This window comes from Mustela lutreola, chromosome X (genome assembly GCF_030435805.1).
Source record: "Mustela lutreola isolate mMusLut2 chromosome X, mMusLut2.pri, whole genome shotgun sequence".
NCBI classification, from domain to species: Eukaryota; Metazoa; Chordata; class Mammalia; order Carnivora; family Mustelidae; genus Mustela; species Mustela lutreola.
The window spans coordinates 31,615,308-31,635,646 of NC_081308.1; the positions used below are offsets into that span (position 1 = coordinate 31,615,308).

At 37.4% G+C, this 20,339-nt stretch overlaps 1 protein-coding gene across 1 annotated transcript in view; it reads left to right on the forward strand.

Moving 5' to 3' along the window:
* Positions 1-20,339, forward strand: part of CFAP47 (cilia and flagella associated protein 47) — a 546,720-nt gene that overhangs the window by 42,203 nt on the left and 484,178 nt on the right. The window contains exons 9-13 of the mRNA XM_059157736.1: positions 4,040-4,226; positions 4,945-5,158; positions 14,904-15,056; positions 15,952-16,138; positions 16,236-16,332. Coding sequence (XP_059013719.1) covers positions 4,040-4,226; positions 4,945-5,158; positions 14,904-15,056; positions 15,952-16,138; positions 16,236-16,332 — 838 coding nt within the window. The remainder of the gene's footprint in view (positions 1-4,039; positions 4,227-4,944; positions 5,159-14,903; positions 15,057-15,951; positions 16,139-16,235; positions 16,333-20,339) is intronic.

Consider the following 20,339-nt stretch of genomic DNA (forward strand, 5'->3'; position numbering starts at 1 on the left):
GATTAACTCTGAGCCACCCAGGCACCCCTATGAGATATTTTCATACCTTTTCTAATTCTTTTCCTATGTAGATATAATTAATAGATAGCATTAGTATAATGGTATTTGTAAATATTGGAAAATGATCATAATAAGTCTGTTTAATATCTATCACTATACATAGTTATAGTTTTTTCTCGTGATAAGAACTCTTAAGATTTACTCTTGTAGGGGCGCCTGGGTGGTTCAGAGTTAAGCCTCTGCCTTCGGTTCAGATCATGATCCCAGGGTCCTGGGATTGAGCCCCACATTAGTCTCTCTGCTCAGTGGGGAGCCCGCTTCCCCCTCTCTCTCTGCTGTCTCTCTGCCTACTTGTGATCTCTCTCTGTCAAATAAATAAATAAAATCTTTAAAAAAAAGATTTACTCTTGTAGCAACTTTCAAATATGTGATATTTGATATTAGTATTATTAACTATAGTCACTATGCTGTACATTGTGTCCTCATGACTTATTTATTTTGTAACTGGAAATTTGTACCTTTTGACCCCCTTCATCCATTTCACCCATCTGCCTCCCCTTCTCCTTGCTACCACCAGTCTATACTGTGTATATATGAGCTTTTTTTTTTTTTTTAGATTCCACATATGAGTGAGTTCATATGCTATTTGTCTTTCTGTTTGACTTATTTAACTTAGCATAATGCCTTCAAAGTATATCCATGTTGTCAAAAATGGGAAGGTTTTGTTCTTATTGCTAAATACTTTATATTTCTTGTCTTTTTGATAATAGCCGTTTTGACAGGTGTGCTGTGATACTTCATTGTGGTTTTGATTTGCATTTCCCAGATAATTAGTGATGTTGAGTATGATGATTAATGAGTCCTGTTTTTTCCCATCTCATCGGTTACCTTTTCATTTTGTTGATGGTTTCCTTTGCTGTACAGAAGCTTTTTAATTTGATGAAGTCCCACTTTATTTGTTTATTTTTTACTTTTGTTTCCTTTGCTTTTGGTGTCTTCTTTTAATGCTTTGAACGTATTTTCTGTTAGTCATTAGAGCATATTTATATTAGTCAACTTATGTTTGTCTAATAAATTCAACATTTGGGTTTCTTTAGGCACAGTTTCTTTTCTTTTCTTCTTTTTTTTTTTTTTTTTTTTTTTTTAGATTTCATTTATTTATCTGACAGAGAGAGAGGGAGCAAGAGAGCCCAGGCAGGGGGAGCAGTGGAGGGAGAGGGAGAAGCAGGCTCCCCACTGAACAGAGAGCCCAACAGGTCTCCATCCCAGGACTCTGGGATCATGACCTGAGCTGAAGGCATATGATTAACTGATTGAGCCACCCAGGCGCCCTGTCAGGCACAGTTTCTATTTATTGCATTTTTCTGTGTGTAGTGGCCATACTTTCCTCTTTCTTTTCACATCCCATAATTCTTTGTTGGAAACTGGGCATTTTAAATGGTATAATTTGGCAACTCTGAAATCAGATGGCTCCCAAGATTAGCTTCATTGCTATTTTTTTAAAGATTTTATTTATGTATTTGACAGAGAGCGAGATCACAAGTAGGCAGAGAGACAGGCAGAGTGGGGAAGCAGATTCCCCGCTAAGCAGAGAGCCCGATGTGTGGCTCCATCCCAGGACCCTGAGATCATGACTTGAGCTGAAGGCAGAGGCTTAACCCACTAAGCCACCTAGGCACTCCTGTTGTTCTTTTTCTTTAGTGACCTTTTAGACCAAGTCTGTAAACGTCGTTTTCTTTGTTGTGTGCAGCCAGTCAATGGTCTACTCAGTTAATTTAGGGGTCAGCTAATGATTGGGTAGAGCTTCTCTTAAATTTCTTGAATCAGTAAGGCTCAGCCTTTGCCAAGAGCCTTTGTGTAAGTGTACTTGGCTTAGGCATATCTTTATTGTTCTGTCAGGTAATTTATAGCTTTTTTTGGCCTTTAATTTCAGCTTGTACAGTCTCAAAGTCAGCCAGATTTCAGAAATTAGAGCTTTCTCTAGTCTTTCCTGGGCATATAAACTGTCATACATATGTGTGTGATGAGGTAGATTCCCAGGAGTATGTGAGAGCTTTTCAAATACCCTCTGAATATTTCTGTTTTAATTTTCCTTTTTTCTTTTTTGTTTTGTTTTGTTTTGCCTCTTATTGGCCTTAAATGGTAATGCTACTTCAAGTTGCTGTGATGTTTAGCAATTGCTGCTGATTTTTTGATGGGGGAGGAGAAGGGGGTACAAAACAGGGAAGAGAGTTTACAAAGAATGAGCCCTGAACCAGGTCAGTTAAAAATAATACCCTTATAGTAGGCTTTGTAGCTAGCTTCTAGACAGGACAAATAGGGACATTTCTCTGGGGATAGGATTTTTGGAGAGCTCCAAACCCAATCTTTTCCCTCCCTGGCTGCTAGGCTAATAGCTTTTACAGCTGCCATAGTTACAAGGCTGTCGTTTTCAAAAAGAGCTCAAAACTAGAATAGGAGGATGGGATGGCACTTTATAAAAATGACACAAAACCTGTTATCCTTCAGAGATTCAGCTATTTTTAAAATTTTATTTAAATTTAGTTAGCCAATATATAGTACATCAATAGTTTTTGATGTAGTGTTTAATGATTCATTAGTTGCATATAACACCCAATGCTCCTGACATCACATGCCATCCTTAATGCACATCACCTAGTTACCCCATCCCCCCGCCCCCAACCTAGCTCCCTTTCCACAACCCTCAGTGTGTTTCCTGGAGTCAAGAGTTTCATGGTTTGTCTCCCTCTCTGATTTCTTCTCATTCAGTTTTCTCTCCCTTCCCCTACGATTTTTTTTAAAAGATTTTATTTATTTATTTGACAGACAGAGATAACAAGTAGGCAGAGAGGCAGGCAGAGAGAGAGAGAGAGAGAAGCAGGCTCCCTGATAAGCAGAGAGCCCAATTTGGGGCTGGATCCCAGGATCCTGGGATCATGACCTGAGCTGAAGGCAGAGGCTTAACCCACTGAGCCACCCAGGCACCCCTCCCCTATGATCTTCAGCGCTATTCCTTATATTCTACATATGAGTGAAACATATGATTATTGTCTCTCTCTGCTTTACTTATTTCACTTAGCATAATCCCCTCCAGTTCCATCCATATCAGTGTAAATGGTGGATATTTATCCTTTCTTATGGCTGATCAGCTATTTTTTTTCTTAAATATTCCTTGGATTTTTATAAGCTTTGGGTAATTTTAGAATATGTATAAAGTTGATTTTGACAATTATTCCAGTGGTTTTTTTCTCCTTTGGGGGAGTAGATATTTGGAAATCCTTGATTTGCTATTCTGGAGGTACTTCAATACCACTGTTCTTAATTTTTTCTTGAATACTTTTCCAATAATATATATCTTAAAGGTCTGTCAATGTCATATACGGTATTTCTAAGCTTCTTTTATATTATGGTGATGGACTAGCTCTCCTTAAAAATTTTATAAAGTTCTTATTTTTTTTAAAGATTTTATTTATTTGACAGAGAGAGATCACAAGTAGGCAGAGAGGTAGGCAAAGAGAGAGGGGTAAGCAGGCTCCCTGTTGAGCAGAGAGCCCAATGCAGGGCTTGATCCTAAGACCCTGAGATCAGGACCTGAGCCAAAGGCAGAGGCTTAACCCAGGTGCCCCTATAAACAGTTTTTTTGTTGCTTTTAATTTTTTCCCAACTTCCCAACAGTTTAATATTATTTTTGTAATCCATTTGGACTGCTGAAACAAAATACCATAGACTGCATGGTTTAAACAACAGAAATTTATTTCACACAGTACTGTAGGCTCGAAGTCTTAGATCAAGGTGCCAACTTGGTCAGGTAAGGGCCCTCCTCCTGGTTGTAGCCTTCTAATTGTTTTATTATATGGTAGAAGAGTCTAGGGAGCTTTGTGGGGCCTCTTTTATAAGAGCACTAATCCTATGACCTAATCGCATCCCAAAGGCCCTACTTATCCTAATTCCATCACATGGGCATTAAGTTTAAACATACGAGTTTGTGGGATTTACAAACATTCAGCCTATAGCAACTTGTTACTTTTTCTTTTTTTAGAATGTGACATGTTCATTCATTCCACATCAAGTAGGAGTCTTTAAAGTGAAGCAACTGATAGAGATTATTGGCTCAGTGGCAGATGAAAATTTGCAGTCATCACTGAAACCTTTTCATCAAATATATTTAGATTTCAAGAGCATCTGCAAACCTTCCACCAAGAAAGTTGTGATGAGAATGAATCCTGGTAAGCTAATGTGGACACACTTTTTCTTAAATAAAGTTTATATAGGATTATTTTAACACACTGATTGCTTAGTTATATATGTCAAATGTAGTCTTATCTTGTGGTTCTTACCTTATGAATGCATCAAAATCACATAGAAGGCTGGTTAAAATAGGTTTCATTGGTCTATATCCCAGAATTGATTATTATATAAGACTTTGGTAGAACCCAAAGATTAGCATTTCTAACATGACCCTGACAGTAGTTGATGCTGCCATTTTGGGGATTACAGTTTGCATAGCATTGGTTTAGTGATCTATAAAATGTATTAAATATTTATTGGTTTTTATATTTTATTCTTCTATATTTTTGCTTGAGTCTATAATATAAACTACTTTTGACCATTCCATGGATTATCTTGTGGCTGTAATACTCAGTTATCTTTTATACATTGAGCCATATGAAATTGCTGATATTCAGCTCTCTCTGATCTATAAAATCTTATGTCACATAGGCTAACTCATTCCTTTGAGTTACTATGTTTTCTTTTTTATATGTGCAATATTTTATAAATTGTTTTGTGTATGTCCATTTATTAAATGAAATAGTTGTATTTTCTGAATTTGTTTAGGGATTTAGTTTTAAGTTAGAACCAATGGTGTAGTGTATTAATACATGGATATTAATTGGAAAGCTGAAATTAAAAAACCATTTAACTTAATATCCAATTCTATAAAAGGTATATCCCCTTTGGTCACTAATCCTACGGGACAGTTTGTGGTTAGAGACTTGCCTAAATACAAGGACCGTGCACCTGTTACAATGCTTCAATCAGCCATGACACGTCTTCACAATCATCGCATAAGTAAAGAGTCGATGAAGGGTGCACTGATAGCCTTTCCCAATGATCGAGCTGCAAGTATCAGGTCTGGAGACCAGCATAAACTTTTCAGGTAACATGTTATATTAAAAACCAGAAATTTTGAAAGACACAATGACGAACATGATATGCAGGTCTTAGCAGATCCTGTTGTAGCAAACTAATGATGATGATAATAATAATAGTAATAAAATTTTACTTTATCTCTCATTTTGTTTTACATTGGAGTTGATGGTTATTGAATGCTACTATATTTGCTTTGTCCTACCTCTCATCACCTCTACTGTATACTTTACAGGAAGGGAATGCTTCACCAGATGATTATTAAAATATGCTGTTGACAAGTATAGAGTAATAGAAAAAAAATCACGTTTAGAAATATATCAAGGGGCACCTGGGTTGCTCAGTGGGTTAAAGCCTCTGCCTTTGGCTCAGGTGGGAACTAGCCCCGCATCGGGCTCTCTGCTGAGCCCAGAGCCTGCTTCCCTTCCTCTCTCTCTGCCTGTCTCTCTGCCTAATTGTGATCTCTGTCTGTCAAATAAATAAATAAAATCTTTAAGAAAAGAAAAAGAAATATATCAAGTTCTCAGACTTGACTGTCATATTCATTAAGTATGGCTGACAGCTTGAATTTGTCTAAGGTAAAAATAAACACAACTGTGAAAAACCAGTCATTGTCATCATCATCATTATTATCATCATCCTCATCACCTTTGTTCCTCTCAAAGTCACATTTCTCATAACTAATCCCAAACTGAACTAAGACCTCAACAATTAGGATCAAAAGTGATGTTTAACCTCAATTTATATTGATTGAAACCTCAAAGAAATCACTACCTTACAAGTGCTTAGTGAGAAGGAACCCAGGCATCCTGGTTTTTACACATTTGAGACTGAAATGAGTTTCTTTTCTGCCTGTTGGTGTGCTACTAGTACACCATCTAAACTTGATAATGTCCCTGGGATTTCTCTACTTGTCTCTTTACCTTTGGTGAGCTCACTTAATTTTATAGCTGTTTTCTTGCAATATCATTTGATATTAGGCCATAATTGTTTTATTATCCACAATTGGAAAATTCTGAGTCTTTTCATAGTATTATTTTATTTTAAAAATTTTATTCATACCAGCCTTTCTCTCTCTATTGTTTGACAAGTATCATGGAACATAGGAGTGCAGAAATCACTCAGATGCCATTTTAAATAATTATGTAGTATAAAAAAGGAAAACTTATTTCTCCCTCTGACTCATTGCACTCCCTCCCATACAGAAGTATCTTTTGGGAACAACTTTTTATGTATCCTTTTCAGTTCTTTCCTATGTTTATAAAAATATGTTTGTATAGACATATGTTAATTTAATATTAATATTTTTCTGTCTTAATCAGTCTTAATCATATGATCTAAAAATGCCAGATTGAAAAAATATTCTTTATTTAAATTCAATTTAGGTAAAATGTAGTTCTTCCAGATTTAAAAAAATTATTTTATTTAAGTTCTATCAGTTAACATATAGTGTATTACCAGTATCAGAAGTAGAGTTCAGTGATTCATCAGTTGCATATAATACCCAGTGCTCATTATGTCACATGTCCTCCTTAATGCCCATCACCCACCCTTCCCCGAAGATCCTCTGTTTTGTTTCTTAAATTCCACATATTAGTGAAATCATATGATAATTATCTTCCTCTGATTGACTTTTTCCCTTAGCATAATACTCTCTAGTTCCAACCATATCGTTGCAAATGGCAAGATTTCAATTTTTTTGATGGCTGACTAATATTCCATCGTGTATCTATCTCTTTATCCATTCATCTTTTGATGAACATCTGGGCTCTTGCCATAGTTTTGGCTATTGTGGACATTGCTGCTATAAACATTGGGGTGCATTTGTCCCTTTGAATCACTATGTTTGTATCCTTTGGGTAAATACGTAGTACTGTAATTGCTGGGTTGTAGGGTAGCTCTATTTTAGCAACCTCCTTACTGTTTTCCAGAGTGCCTCTACCAGCTTGCATTTCCACCAAGAGTGTAAGAGGGTTCCCCTTTCCCCACCTCCTCATTCTTGTTAATTTTAGCCTTTTTGACTGGTGTGAGGTGGTATCTCATTGTGGTTTTGATTTGTATTTCCCCCATGACAAGTGATGTGGAGCATTTTTTCATGTGTCTGTTGGCCATTTGTATGTCTTCTTTAGAGAAATGTCTGTTCATGTCTTCCGCCCATTTCTTTAGTGGATTATTTGTTTTTTGGGTGTTGAGTTTGATCAGCTCTTAAGCTCTTTATAGTTCTTGCCAGATTTTTTTTTTTTTTTTTAGGAAAGCTAAAGATTTCCTATTTCTCTCATGGCCAAAATTATTTTTCTCAATTTACTCTTTTCCGTATTAATAGAGATACAAAATTTAGTTTTTTTCTGGTTAGCAATTAGTAACTTGAATGAAATTTTATGATGTATGAAATTGTTGGTAACTATAATTGCTATTTTGTTTCTTAATGCATTTCATTAATGATTTTGACAAGAAAGTAAAATAAGTTTGGAATTTTTGTCTAATTTTTGTTTACTACAGTATGTCCTGTGTTTAGAAGAGTGTCAGGCATATAATAGGCACTGGGTAAATATTTTTTAATAAATAAATGAAGAAAAGTATTTTATTTGCATAATAATCTTTGTCCCCTGGGGTGCCAGGTTGGCGCTGTCATTAAGCCTCTGCCTTCTGCTCAGGTCATGATCCCTGGGGTCCTGGGATCGAGCCCATATCGTGCTCCCTGCTCAGTGGGAAGCCAGCTTCTCCTTCTCCCACTGTTCCTGCTTGTATTCCCTCTCTCACTGTCTCTCTCTCTCTCTCTCTCTGTCAAATAAATAAATAAAATCCTTAAAAAAAGCTTTTAAAAAAATAATCTTTGACCCTTGTATTTTGAACATTAAAAAAAATCACCTACTCAAAGCTAAAGAGGTATTTCATGAAGTTTATTCTTTTTTTTTACATTAACCAGTTAGTTTATTATTATCTACAGAATATGTATATACCTATATTTTATGTAAGAAAAAGTATGGTTTCTCGGTCTTCACCATAACAACTGCTCCATTTAGAAATAATAGTAGTCAACATTAAATACAACTCTATTTTTCTAACAACCATGCATCTTTTTTTTTTTTTTTTTTTATAATTTTTTATTTTTTATAAACATATATTTTTTATATACATATATTTTTATCCCCAGGTCTGTGAATCACCAGGTTTACACACTTCACAGCACTCACCAAATCACATACCCTCCCCAATGTCCATAATCCCACCCCCTTCTCCCCAACCCCCTCCCCCCGGCAACCCTCAGTTTGTTTTGTGAGATTAAGAGTCACTTATGGTTTGTCTCCCTCCCAATCCCATCTTGTTTCATTTATTCTTCTACCCACTTAAGCCTCCATGTTGCATCACCACTTCCTCATATCAGGGAGATCATATGATAGTTGTCTTTCTCTGCTTGACTTATTTCGCTAAGCATGATACGCTCTAGTTCCATCCATGTTGTTGCAAATGGCAAGATTTCATTTCTTTTGATGGCTGCATAGTATTCCATTGTGTATATATACCACATCTTCTTGATCCATTCATCTGTTGATGGACATCTAGGTTCTTTCCATAGTTTGGCTATTGTGGACATTGCTGCTATAAACATTCGGGTGCATGTGTCCCTTTGGATCACTACATTTGTATCTTTAGGGTAAATACCCAATAGTGCAATTGCTGGGTCATAGGGCAGTTCTATTTTCAACATTTTGAGGAACCTCCATGCTGTTTTCCAGAGTGGCTGCACCAGCTTGCATTCCCACCAACAGTGTAGGAGGGTTCCCCTTTCTCCGCATCCTCGCCAGCATCTGTCATTTCCTGACTTGTTGATTTTAGCCATTCTGACTGGTGTGAGGTGATATCTCATTGTGGTTTTGATTTGTATTTCCCTGATGCCGAGTGATATGGAGCACTTTTTCATGTGTCTGTTCGCCATCTGGATGTCTTCTTTGCAGAAATGTCTGTTCATGTCTTCTGCCCATTTCTTGATTGGATTATTTGTTCTTTGGGTGTTGAGTTTGCTAAGTTCTTTATAGATTCTGGACACTAGTCCTTTATCTGATATGTCGTTTGCAAATATCTTCTCCCATTCTGTCAGTTGTCTTTTGATTTTGTTAACTGTTTCCTTTGCTGTGCAAAAGCTTTTGATCTTGATGAAATCCCAGTAGTTCATTTTTTCCCTTGCTTCCCTTGCCTTTTGCGTTGTTCCTAGGAAGATGTTGCTGCGGCAGAGGTCGAAGAGGTTGCTGCCCGTGTTCTCCTCAAGGATTTTGATGGATTCCTTTCGTACATTGAGGTCCTTCATCCATTTTGAGTCTATTTTTGTGTGTGGTGTAAGGAAATGGTCCAATTTCATTTTTCTGCATGTGGCTGTCCAATTTTCCCAGCACCATTTATTGAAAAGGCTGTCTTTTTTCCAATGGACATTCTTTCCTGCTTTGTCGAAGATTAGTTGACCATAGAGTTGAGGGTCTATTTCTGGGCTCTCTATTCTGTTCCATTGATCTATGTGTCTGTTTTTGTGCCAGTACCATGCTGTCTTGATGATGACAGCTTTGTAATAGAGCTTGAAGTCCGGAATTGTGATGCCACCAACGTTGGCTTTCGTTTTCAATATCCCTTTGGCTATTCGAGGTCTTTTCTGGTTCCATATAAATTTTAGAATTATTTGTTCCATTTCTTTGAAAAAGATGGATGGTACTTTGATAGGAATTGCATTAAATGTGTAGATTGCTTTAGGTAGCATAGACATTTTCACAATATTTATTCTTCCAATCCAGGAGCATGGAACATTTTTCCATTTCTTTGTGTCTTCCTCAATTTCTTTCATGAGTACTTTATAGTTTTCTGAGTATAGATTCTGTGTCTCTTTGGTTAGGTTTATTCCTAGGTATCTTATGGTTTTGGATGCAATTGTAAATGGGATTGACTCCTTAATATCTCTTTCTTCTGTCTTGCTGTTGGTGTAGAGAAATGCAACTGAGCTCGGAGCGCGGCCGGAGGTCAGGCAGACGGGAGTAACTGGGCGCTGTTCACAACCATGCATCTTTATATCAGACCATTCACAGGACATTGCTTCCTAATCAACCTAAATTTGCAGTAAAATAGGTTTCCAGAAATAAGTATTTATTACATTGACAAGCTAAAATAAGTTCGTAAGGCAAATAGCTATAAAATCTGGACAGAAACTTCCTTAGTTTCTCATCTTAAGAAGCAGCTTCTCAAATTATTTGGAAAATCAGCCTAGAGGTAAGCACGATAAACCACAGTTCCCATCCCTTCTTGAAGCCGATCTTTTTCGAGAATTGATCAAATAGCACCTGTTGATAGAAGATAGTAAAAAGGCCTGAACCTGATACTTAAGCTTTAATTCTGGATCAGTTTTCTGACTTGGTCTGGTCCGGAGTTACTTCCTTCAGAATCTTCATCAGTGAATATAAGTGAGTATATGCTAACATTATCTTCTCTTTCAGCTCTGCAACTTTTTCTGGTAGAGACAAGTTGTGAATGTCCATCTCAGATGCATTTACTATGGCTTTTGTTTTTAACTGATAGCATTTTGTCACTGGAAAGGCAAAAATGACCTCTCAAGGCAGCCAGAGCAGCATGGGTAGAATACAAATGGAAACCAATGGGAATCCCACAGGAAGTACAGAATAAAAGGTTTTAAGTGCTGCCTTTGAGCGAACCATCAATTCCAACTAGGAAGGGAGCTTCCAAAACCATGTTATTTGTGACTCCTGTGTGTCCCACTCCATAGAAGTCGTACAAGAGTGTTTGTCAGTTGTTTTCTTAGCGGCATCACAAAAATCACCCCCCGGAAGCTGTACACATCGTGGATGAGGCCGCCGCAGCTGAGCTGCCATCTTTCCGCAGCCCCAGTTTATTCTTTTTCTAAAAATTTTTATTTCGGGGGCGCTTGGGTGGCTCCGTGGGTTAAAGCCTCAGCCTTCCGCTCAGGTCATGATCCCGGGGTCCTGGGATCAAGCCCCACATCGGGCTCTCTGCTCAGCAGGGAGCCTGCTTCCCTCTCTCTCTGCCTGCCTCTCTGCCTACTTGTGATCTCTGTCTTTCAAATAAATAAATAAAATCTTTAAAAAAAATTTTTTTTTTTTAATTTCAGGATGCCTGGGTGGCTCAGTGGGTTAAAGCCTCTGCTTTCGGCTCCGGTCATGGTCCCAGGGTCCTGGGATTGAGCCCGAATTGGGCTCTCTGCTCAGCAGCCTGCCTCTCTGCCTGCTTGTGATCTCTGTCAAATAAATAAATAAATCTTTAAAAGAAAAAAAAAATTTGTTCTCCAATCCAATAACATGGAATGTCTTTCCATTTCTCAGTGTCATATTCAATTTCTTTCATTAGTGTTTTATAGTTTTCAGAGTATAAATCTTTCACCTCTTTGGTTTGGTTGGTTCCTAGGTATCTTATTATGTTGGGTACAATTGTAAATGTGATTATTTTCTTAATTCCTCTTTCTACCACTTTATTATTAAGTTAGAGAAATGCAACAGATTTCTGTAGATTGATTTTGTATCCTGCGTCTACTGAAATTGTGTATCAGTTCTAGCGATTTTTTGGTGAAGTCTTTCAGATTTTCTATATATAATAATCATGTTATCTGCAAATAATGAACATTTTACTTCTTCCTTACCTATTTGGATGCTTTTTATTTCTTCTTGTTGTTTGACTGCTGTGGCTAGGACTTCCTGTACTCTTTTGAATGGAAGTGGTGAGAGTGGACATTCTTGTCTTGTTCCTGGTCTTAGGGGAAAAGCTCTCAGTTTTCCCCATTGGGTATGATATTAGCTGTGGGTTTTTAGTTTATGGACTTTATTCTTTTGAGGTATGTTCCCTCTAAACCTATTTTGTTTAGGATTTTTATCATGAGTAGATGTTGTACTTTGTCAGATTCTTTTTCTGTGTCTATTGAAATGATCATATGGTTTTTATCCTTTCTCTTACTGATGTGAAGAATCATGTTGATTAATTTTCAAATTTTGAACCACTTTGCAACCTAGGAATAAATCCTAGTTGATCATGGTGAAAGATTTTTTTCAATGTGTTGTTGAATTCAGTGTGCTAGCTTCATGAAGTTTTTTTTCTTTATGGCGCTAATAAGCATTTAGGTATGTTAATAACCAGCTCTTTGTGACTCCAGGCATTTACTTTACTACTTCTTTCCATGTCTTTCCTTTACTTCTTTTTGCAGACCTCAGGACTTCAGTTATAGGAACCATTTCTAGATTCTAAATGTGGTTAAGGTTCCTCAAGCCTGAGGAAAATTTGTATTTCAGCAACAGTCTTTGTTTTCTTCTTCTTCTTCTTCTTCTTCTTCTTCTTCTTCTTCTTCTTCTTCTTCTTCTTTTTTGCTTGCTTTAATTTTTTACTGAATTATAGTTGACATTGAAATATATTAGTTTCAGGTATATATCATATCGGTTTGACAATTGTATACAGTAGACAGTTCTTATAAGTATAGCTATCATCTGTCATCTTACAATGTTGTTACAGTATTATTGACAATATTTTCTATGCTGTAGTTTTCATCTCTGTGACTTATTTATTTTATAACTAGCAATTTGTACCTCGTTTATCCCCTTCACCTATATTACCCATCCCCCTCATTCTCCTCTTCCCTGGCAACCACTAGTTTATCTCTATATTTGTATTTCTGTTTTTCTGTTTTGTTTTTTAGATTTTACATGTAAGTGAAATCATATGGCATTTATCTTTTGCTGTCTGACTTATTTCCTTTAGCTTAATTCCCTCAGTCCATCCATGTTGCAAATAGCAAGATTATGTATGTGTGTTTGTGTGTGTACATATATACACACATATATATGTATATATGTGTATGTATTATATCTTATTTATTCATGCATCTAGTCATAGACACTTAGATTTCTTCCATATCTTGGCTATTGCACATATATTTTTGAATTAGTATTTTTGTTTTCTTTGGGTAAATACCCAGAAGTGGAATTACTGGGTTGTATGGTATTTCTGTTTTTATGTTTTTGAGGAACTTCCATACAATTTTCCTCAGTGGCTGTACTAATTTACATTCACACCAAGAGTTTAGGATGGTTCCCTTTTTTCTACATCCTCATCAACACTTATTATCTCTTGTCTTTTTAATATTAGCCATCCTGATTTGTGTAAGGGGACATCTCATTGTGGTTTTGATTTTTATTTCCATGATAGTAAGTGATGTTGGGCACATTTTCATGAGTCAGTTGGCCACATGTGTGTCTTCTCTGCAAAAGTGTCTATTCTAGTCATCCTCCCATTTTTGAATTGGATTATTTGGGTTTTTTTTTTGGTGTTGAGATGTATAAGTTCTAAATAGATACATATATTTTGGATATTAACCCCTCATTGCACATATCACTGCAAATATCTTCTCCCGTTCAGTAGGTTGCCTTTTCATTTCATTTTGCTGATGGTTTCCTTCATTGTGCAAAAGCTTTTTAGTTTATTGTAACCAAATAGTTTATTTTTACTTTTGTTTCCCTTGCCTGAGGAGACATAACCCGAAAAATATTGCTAAGACTGATGTCAAAGAGATTACTGCCTATGTTTTCTTTTAGGAGTTTTATGGCTTCAAGTTTCACATTTAGATATTTATTCCATTTTGAGTTTATTTTTGTCTGTGGTGTGAGAGAGTGGTCCAGTTTCATTCTTTTGCGTATAGCTGTCCTGTTTCCCTAGCACCATTTATTGAAGAGACTGTCTTTTCCTCATTGTATGTTCTTGCCTCCTTTGCGGAAGATTAATTGACTGTATAAGCATGGGTTTATTTCTGAGTTTTCTATTTTTTATGTTGATCTGGGTTTCTATTTTTTGCCAGTACCATACTGTCTTGATTATTATAGCTTTGTAGTTTATCTTTAAATCTGAAATTGTATTACCTCCAGCTTTATTCTTCTCAAGATTGCTTTGGTTCTTGGGGGTCTTTTCAACAACTGTTTTTGAATAGCAGAACATTTATTTTTCTCTTATTGCCTTACTCTCATAAAGACTGTCATTCAGTTAAAGTTATCTTACATAACCATTTAGGACTTGTTGATTTGACCCTATAACTAATAAAATTTATATTGAGTTAATTATTGAGGATAAGCGTCTTAATGATTGTTAAAATCTGTTGAGAATTAGGCAGACCAACATCAGAAGATCTGAATAATTATACATTGTTTTTATGGAGAATATGTGGCAAATGAAAGGAAGAACATGAACTCAGATGAGTGATCATGAGATATACATAGATGTACTTTGTTTTTGGATTGGTTTCTCTCTATGCCATTGATGGTACTTGCATAAGCTTTGAGATACTAAAAAAATAATATGTTTAGCAAAAGGATTTATAATTATATATGTATTTTTCTAATTTTTTTCACAACAATCTTAAAGTAACTAACTCTTAGGAAACACTAACCTGATTCAGATCTAGTCCCGTGTGTAAATCTAGAACTCTCTGAATTGCTTACTTGATTAATTCCCTAAGAGTAGTTTTAGAGTAGGCACCATTGTATCCCAGTGACCTTAGGAATTTTCTCTAATTAGGTTAGGAAGAAAATTAGATCTTATTCTAGTTCTATATATCATAATGTCTTGCCATGTAAGAGGATATGAGGGAAAGGACTAGGACCTGCTCTCTTCACCTTTCTGTGCTTAGCCGCTGGCATAGGAGACACTCAAAGACTGATTAAATCAATGCATATATATATAAATATCGACATAACTTTTTCATCTTGTAGGACAATTTTCACAAAAATTCCAAGATACAACTATGTCGATCCTGATTATGCATATACTAAATTTGAAGAAATGGAAAAGCAAGCACATGAAAACTATTATGAAAGATACATTAAACATTTAAGAAGTGTGCGCCTACGGAAACGAGTAGAGAGGTAAAGTTCACTCCCTCAAACAGTATGAAATGGATTGTGGTGCCTGCAGGGCCAGATTTTTTTTTTTTTTTTTCTTTACTCCTTAGTTTCTTTTTAGTGATTTAAGGGACCTTTTCATATATGAACATAGCAGCACCTTGAACTATTTTAATTGAGGTTATCTCTTTCCTTACTTTTGGTTTGGGAATGTCTTATGTTGGTTTTATCCCAGAAACAATTCTTTTTTTTTTTTAGTAAGATATTATTTATAGAGAGACACCGCAAAAGAGGGAACGCAAGCAGTGGGAGAGGGAGGGAGAGGGAGAAGCAGGGCCCTCGATGAGCAGGGAGCCTGATGCGGAGCTTGATCCAGGACCCTGGGATCATGACCCAAGCTGAAGGTAGACGCTTAACCGACCAAGCTACCCAGGCACCCCCCAGGAGCAATTCTTGAGATGGATTCCTGCACAGTGCTCTTTTAGGAGAACAAGATGAGGGAAGCAGGATAGGGCAGGGGAGGGAGCTGCGAAATGTTCTTTCAGGTGAGGCTTACACTCACCTTGAGGTCTCTTGAAGCATAAATTGTGCCTCATAGATGTTCCTACATTGAGCCAAAGGGGCTTCTCTCTCTCTTTTTTTTTTTTTTTTTTTTTTAAGGGCTTATCTTTTGTGCTGTGTATCAGCCTTCCATGGTGAGCTGTCCTTGGTTGTGGTGGGGTGGGCACACCTTCCTTGGTGAGGTCTTTGAGAATGGGGTCTTCTCAGCAGAAGGTAATTTTGTGTAGATTAGTGCACCATTCTTTGTAAGTGGTTCTGAGTATGGTAGCAGCAGCATGAGCTATGGGGAATGTTGGGGTTTGCCAGTATATTTTCTAAAACCTTTGGCCTCAATTAGATATTATTATGATTTTAATAGGGAATGCATGTATTCATATAATGATACAGACATAGGATTACAGCCAGCATCGGGTCTAAAGTCACCCTCACTCTCAGAAACGGAAATAGAAGAGGAATTGTGTTCAGGAAAGTGTCTGATCAAACCTAACCAATTACTAAATACCAGAAATATAGACTCCAAGGAGACGAAGGCTCTGAAAAGAAAGGCATGTGCAATATTTTATATTTCATTGAGTCATGAGAATTCTTAAAATATCTTTTGGTAACATTCAGAATTAATTTTGGAGTAACATTTTTCCACAGGTTCTCAAAGGACTTAAATCAGAACCATCCACGCCCCATGAAAAACATGATTGCAGCTTAATTTTGACGCCAAAGCAAATTCATCAAGTAATTGTTGGTAAGAATCTATAAAAAACTATTAAAGCCTTTGTTTTTTTTTAACACAGGTTTATTGGAGCATGATTTATATTCCATAAAATTGACCTGTTTAAAGTATGCTAGTCAGTGAATTTTAGTAAGTTTATGGGATTATGCAACCATCATCATAATTCAATTTTAGAATGCTGCCATCACCCTCAGGACTGTATGTACTTACTCCCAAATCCCACCCCTAGCCCCAGGCAACTGGTAATCAATTTTCTCTCACTGTGGATTTGCCTCTTTAGAACATTTCATATAAAAGGAATTGTACAATATGTAGTCTCTCGTATATTGAAGCTTTTACTTAGCATAATGCTTTTGAGGTTCATCCAGTAGGTATAAATAGGTATAAATATTTTCTTTTTATGTCTAAATAGCATTTCATTTTATGGTAGTACCACATTTTGTTTATCCATTTACAAGTTGATGGACATGAGCTGCTTTCAGTTTGAGGCTATTGTGAATAATGTTGCTATAAACGTTCACATATAATTCTTCAAGTGAACATATGTTTTCATTTCTTTTGGTTAGATTCCTAGGAGTGGAATTGCTGAGTTGTATCTTAAGTTTCTGTCTGACATTTCAAGAAACTGCCAAAAACTTCCCAGAGTATACCAAGTTACAGTCCCACCAACAGTGCACGAGAGTTACGATTACGCCAAGTTCTCACCAGATGTTATGTTCTGTCTTTCTTGATTATAGCCGTCCTGGTGGTGTGAAATGTTCTCACTGTGGTTTTGATTTGCATTTTGCTCGTGACTAAGATGTAGAATATATTTTCATGCATTTAAATTGACATAAATGTATCTCTCCTTTGGAGGAGTGTCTTTCAAATTCTTAGCCCAATTTTTAATTTGAACATTTGCCTTCTTATTGTGGAGTTGTATTATTTATGTATTCTGGATACAAGTCCTTTATCAGATAATATGATTTCCAGAGTCTGTGGCTTGTTTTTGTTTTTTAGTTTTTAAATAGTGTTGTTTAAAGCACAGAAGTTTTGGGGCGTCTGGGTGGCTCAGTGTGTTAAAGCCTCTGCCTTCAGCTCAGGTCATGATCCCGGGGTCCTGGGATCAAGCCCCATATCGGGCTCTCTGATCAGCAGGGAGCCTGCTTCCCCCCTCTCTGCCTGCCTCTCTGCCTACTTGTGATTTCTGTCTGTCAAATAAATAAATAAAATCTTTAAAAAAAGGATAGAAGTTTTTACTTGAAGTGAAATTGAATTTATCGATAAAAATTTTTTTATTATAATTTTTTTCTTTTGTAGATTATGCTTTTGATTTCATACCCAAGAAATCTGTAGCTAACTCAGTGTCACAAATACTTTCCCTTGTTTTCTTCTATAATGTTTATAATTTTAGATCTCACATTTAGGACTACAATTCCTTTTGGATTAATTTTTATGTATATTGTGAGTTAAGAGTCAAAGTTCATACTGTTGTATGTGACTGTTCAATTGTCCTAGCATCATTTGTTGAAAACATTGTCATTCCTTATTGAATTACCTTAACACCCTTGTTGAAAATCAGTCAACCATACATATCAGGGTTTGTTTCTAGAGTCTCCGTTCTGTTCCACTGATCTGTATGTCTGTCCTTATGACAGATCTATACTGTCTTTGATACTGTCTGTACCTTTAGAGTAAGTTTTGAAATCGGTTAAGTGTAAATCCTCCAAATTTGCTCTTCTTTTTCAAGATTGCTTTGGTTATTATGGGTATAAACTGGATTTTATTAAGACCCACTTTGTCTTGCTTCTGGATCTCTTGCTTTCCCCAACCAGTACTGAAACCTCAGGTCATGGTGTTGACCGTCTCTGGATGTTTGTCATTGAGATAATTATTGTTTTGACAACAACCCTAGGCATGAGTTAAGAGACTAGTGACAGGGGTGCATGGGTGTCTGTCTTTGGCACAGGTCGTAATCCCAGAGTTTGGGATCGAGCCCCACAGTGGGCTCCCTGTTCAGCAGGTAGTCTGCTTCTCCCTTTCCTTCTCCTCCTTCCCTGCTTGTGTTCCTGCTCTCTCACTCACTCTTTCTCTCAAATAAATAAATAAAATCTTAAAAAAAAAAAAAAGGAAAAACAAGTGACAATTGCCTTGCAGCGGTGTTGAACAGTTTCCTTCCCTAGGTCATTTTCATCAAGCCTATTAAAGGATGATTATTGTTAAAGAAATAGTAGTCTGTACTAGTCTGCAGAGGAAGTTTCCATTTCATTCTAGGCAGGATTAATAGGTATGGATGTGCTGATTCTCCCTCTATTGGAGAACCCAATGCACAGAACACCAAATACCTATTCTTTTGTTATCTAGACTAAAAGCGATAGGCGAAGAGGTGTAAGGTCAGAGGAAACACAGTGTGAAGTGCTTAAATATCTGGGTGGTGATGGTTTGCTCTGGTTGGTCGGTGGCCAAGTCTTAGATCAGCGAGGGCTGTGGGAAATGCCCAAACTAGGATCTGGCTCTGGGGAAAGTGACATGGACTGGCTTAAATAGTTGGATTCTCCCACCAGAGCTAAACCTCCTTGCCACACAATGACAGTGGGGCCCTTGGGCTTGGCAGACTGGGACCTCATTAGTTCATTGCTTGTCTGGGGTTGTGGATGCAGTTCACTTCAGGTTAAATGTCATTTACTGTGCTTCTCTTGTGCCAGGCATGTGATAGGTACAGGGCTTTGTAGTCCCATGGACTTACGTTTCATTATTGGGTGGTTCATGCTTTGTGTCTTCCAAATTGCTGACTGATTAATCAGATATGCAAATCTATACAAATTCAAAAGGAGCAAAGCTAGAAGGCTATGCCCAGTTTCTCTTCTACAAATCCTCTACCAGCTTCTTTCCCTTCTTCACCTGGTATCCTGAGTATTTTAATAATGACCTTTTTCCTGGGGACAAGGCCCCTGTGTGAATTTACAAGGTCAACAACGGTGATGGTAGGAATTTTGTATCACTCTCGTTTTTATACCTTGAAGGTGTTTTTTGAACCTCTGCACAGAACAGGTACTGGCACTATCAGTGGAGATTACAATTTCAGAAAATTTTGCTCTGTATTTATATTTTAGAAAGTGAAGTGGGGATCACTGGGGGTCTCAGTTCGTTCAGAATCTGACTCTTTAATTCACCTCAGGTTATGATCTCAGGGTCCTGAGGTCAAGCACCACATTGGGGTCCAATGCTGGGCTTAGACCCTGCTTTAGATTTTCTCTCTCCCTCTCTTTCTGCCCTTCCCTGGCTTCCTCTCTGTCTTTAAAAAAAAACGTGATTGTCAAGAGACACAGTAGAGGATTTGGAGATTAACTGAATCAGTTAGTGAAGACTGTTAAAGAGGGGTGCCTTTGTGGCTCGGTTTGGCAGCTGCCTTCAGCCTGGGTCATGATCTCAGGGTCCTGGTATCGAGCCCTGCATTGGGCTCCCTGCTTGGGGGGTTGGGGGGTTTGCTTCTCCCTTTGCCTCTGCAGCTCCCCCTCCTTGTGCTCTTTTGATTGGGCACGCGTGTGCTCTCTTGATAAATAAATGCACTCTTTAAAGAAAAAGAAAAAGAGAAAACTGTTATACAGTTTGGGTTACATCGGATGTTGTGCAAAGAGTATTGTTGCTCACAGTTAAGTGTCTGCCTTTGTTATGATCCCTGGGTCCTAGGTTCCAGCCCCACATGGAGCACACTGCTCAGCAGGGAGTCAGCTTCTCCCTCTCCCTCTGCCCATCCTGGACCCCTGCTTGTCTATCAACTCTCTCTCTCTCTCAAATAAATAATGAAAAAAAACTTTTTAACGATTTTATTTATTTATTTGAGAGAGACACACACAGGGAGAGAGGGACCACAAGCAGAGGGAGAGGGAGAGGGAGAAGCAGGCTTCCCGCTGAGCAGAGAGCCCAGTGTGGGGCTCAATCCCAGGGCGCTGGGATCATGACCTGAGCCGAAGGCAGACACTTAACGACTGAGCAACCCAGGTGCCCCTGAATAAAATCTTTAAAAAAGAGAATATGAT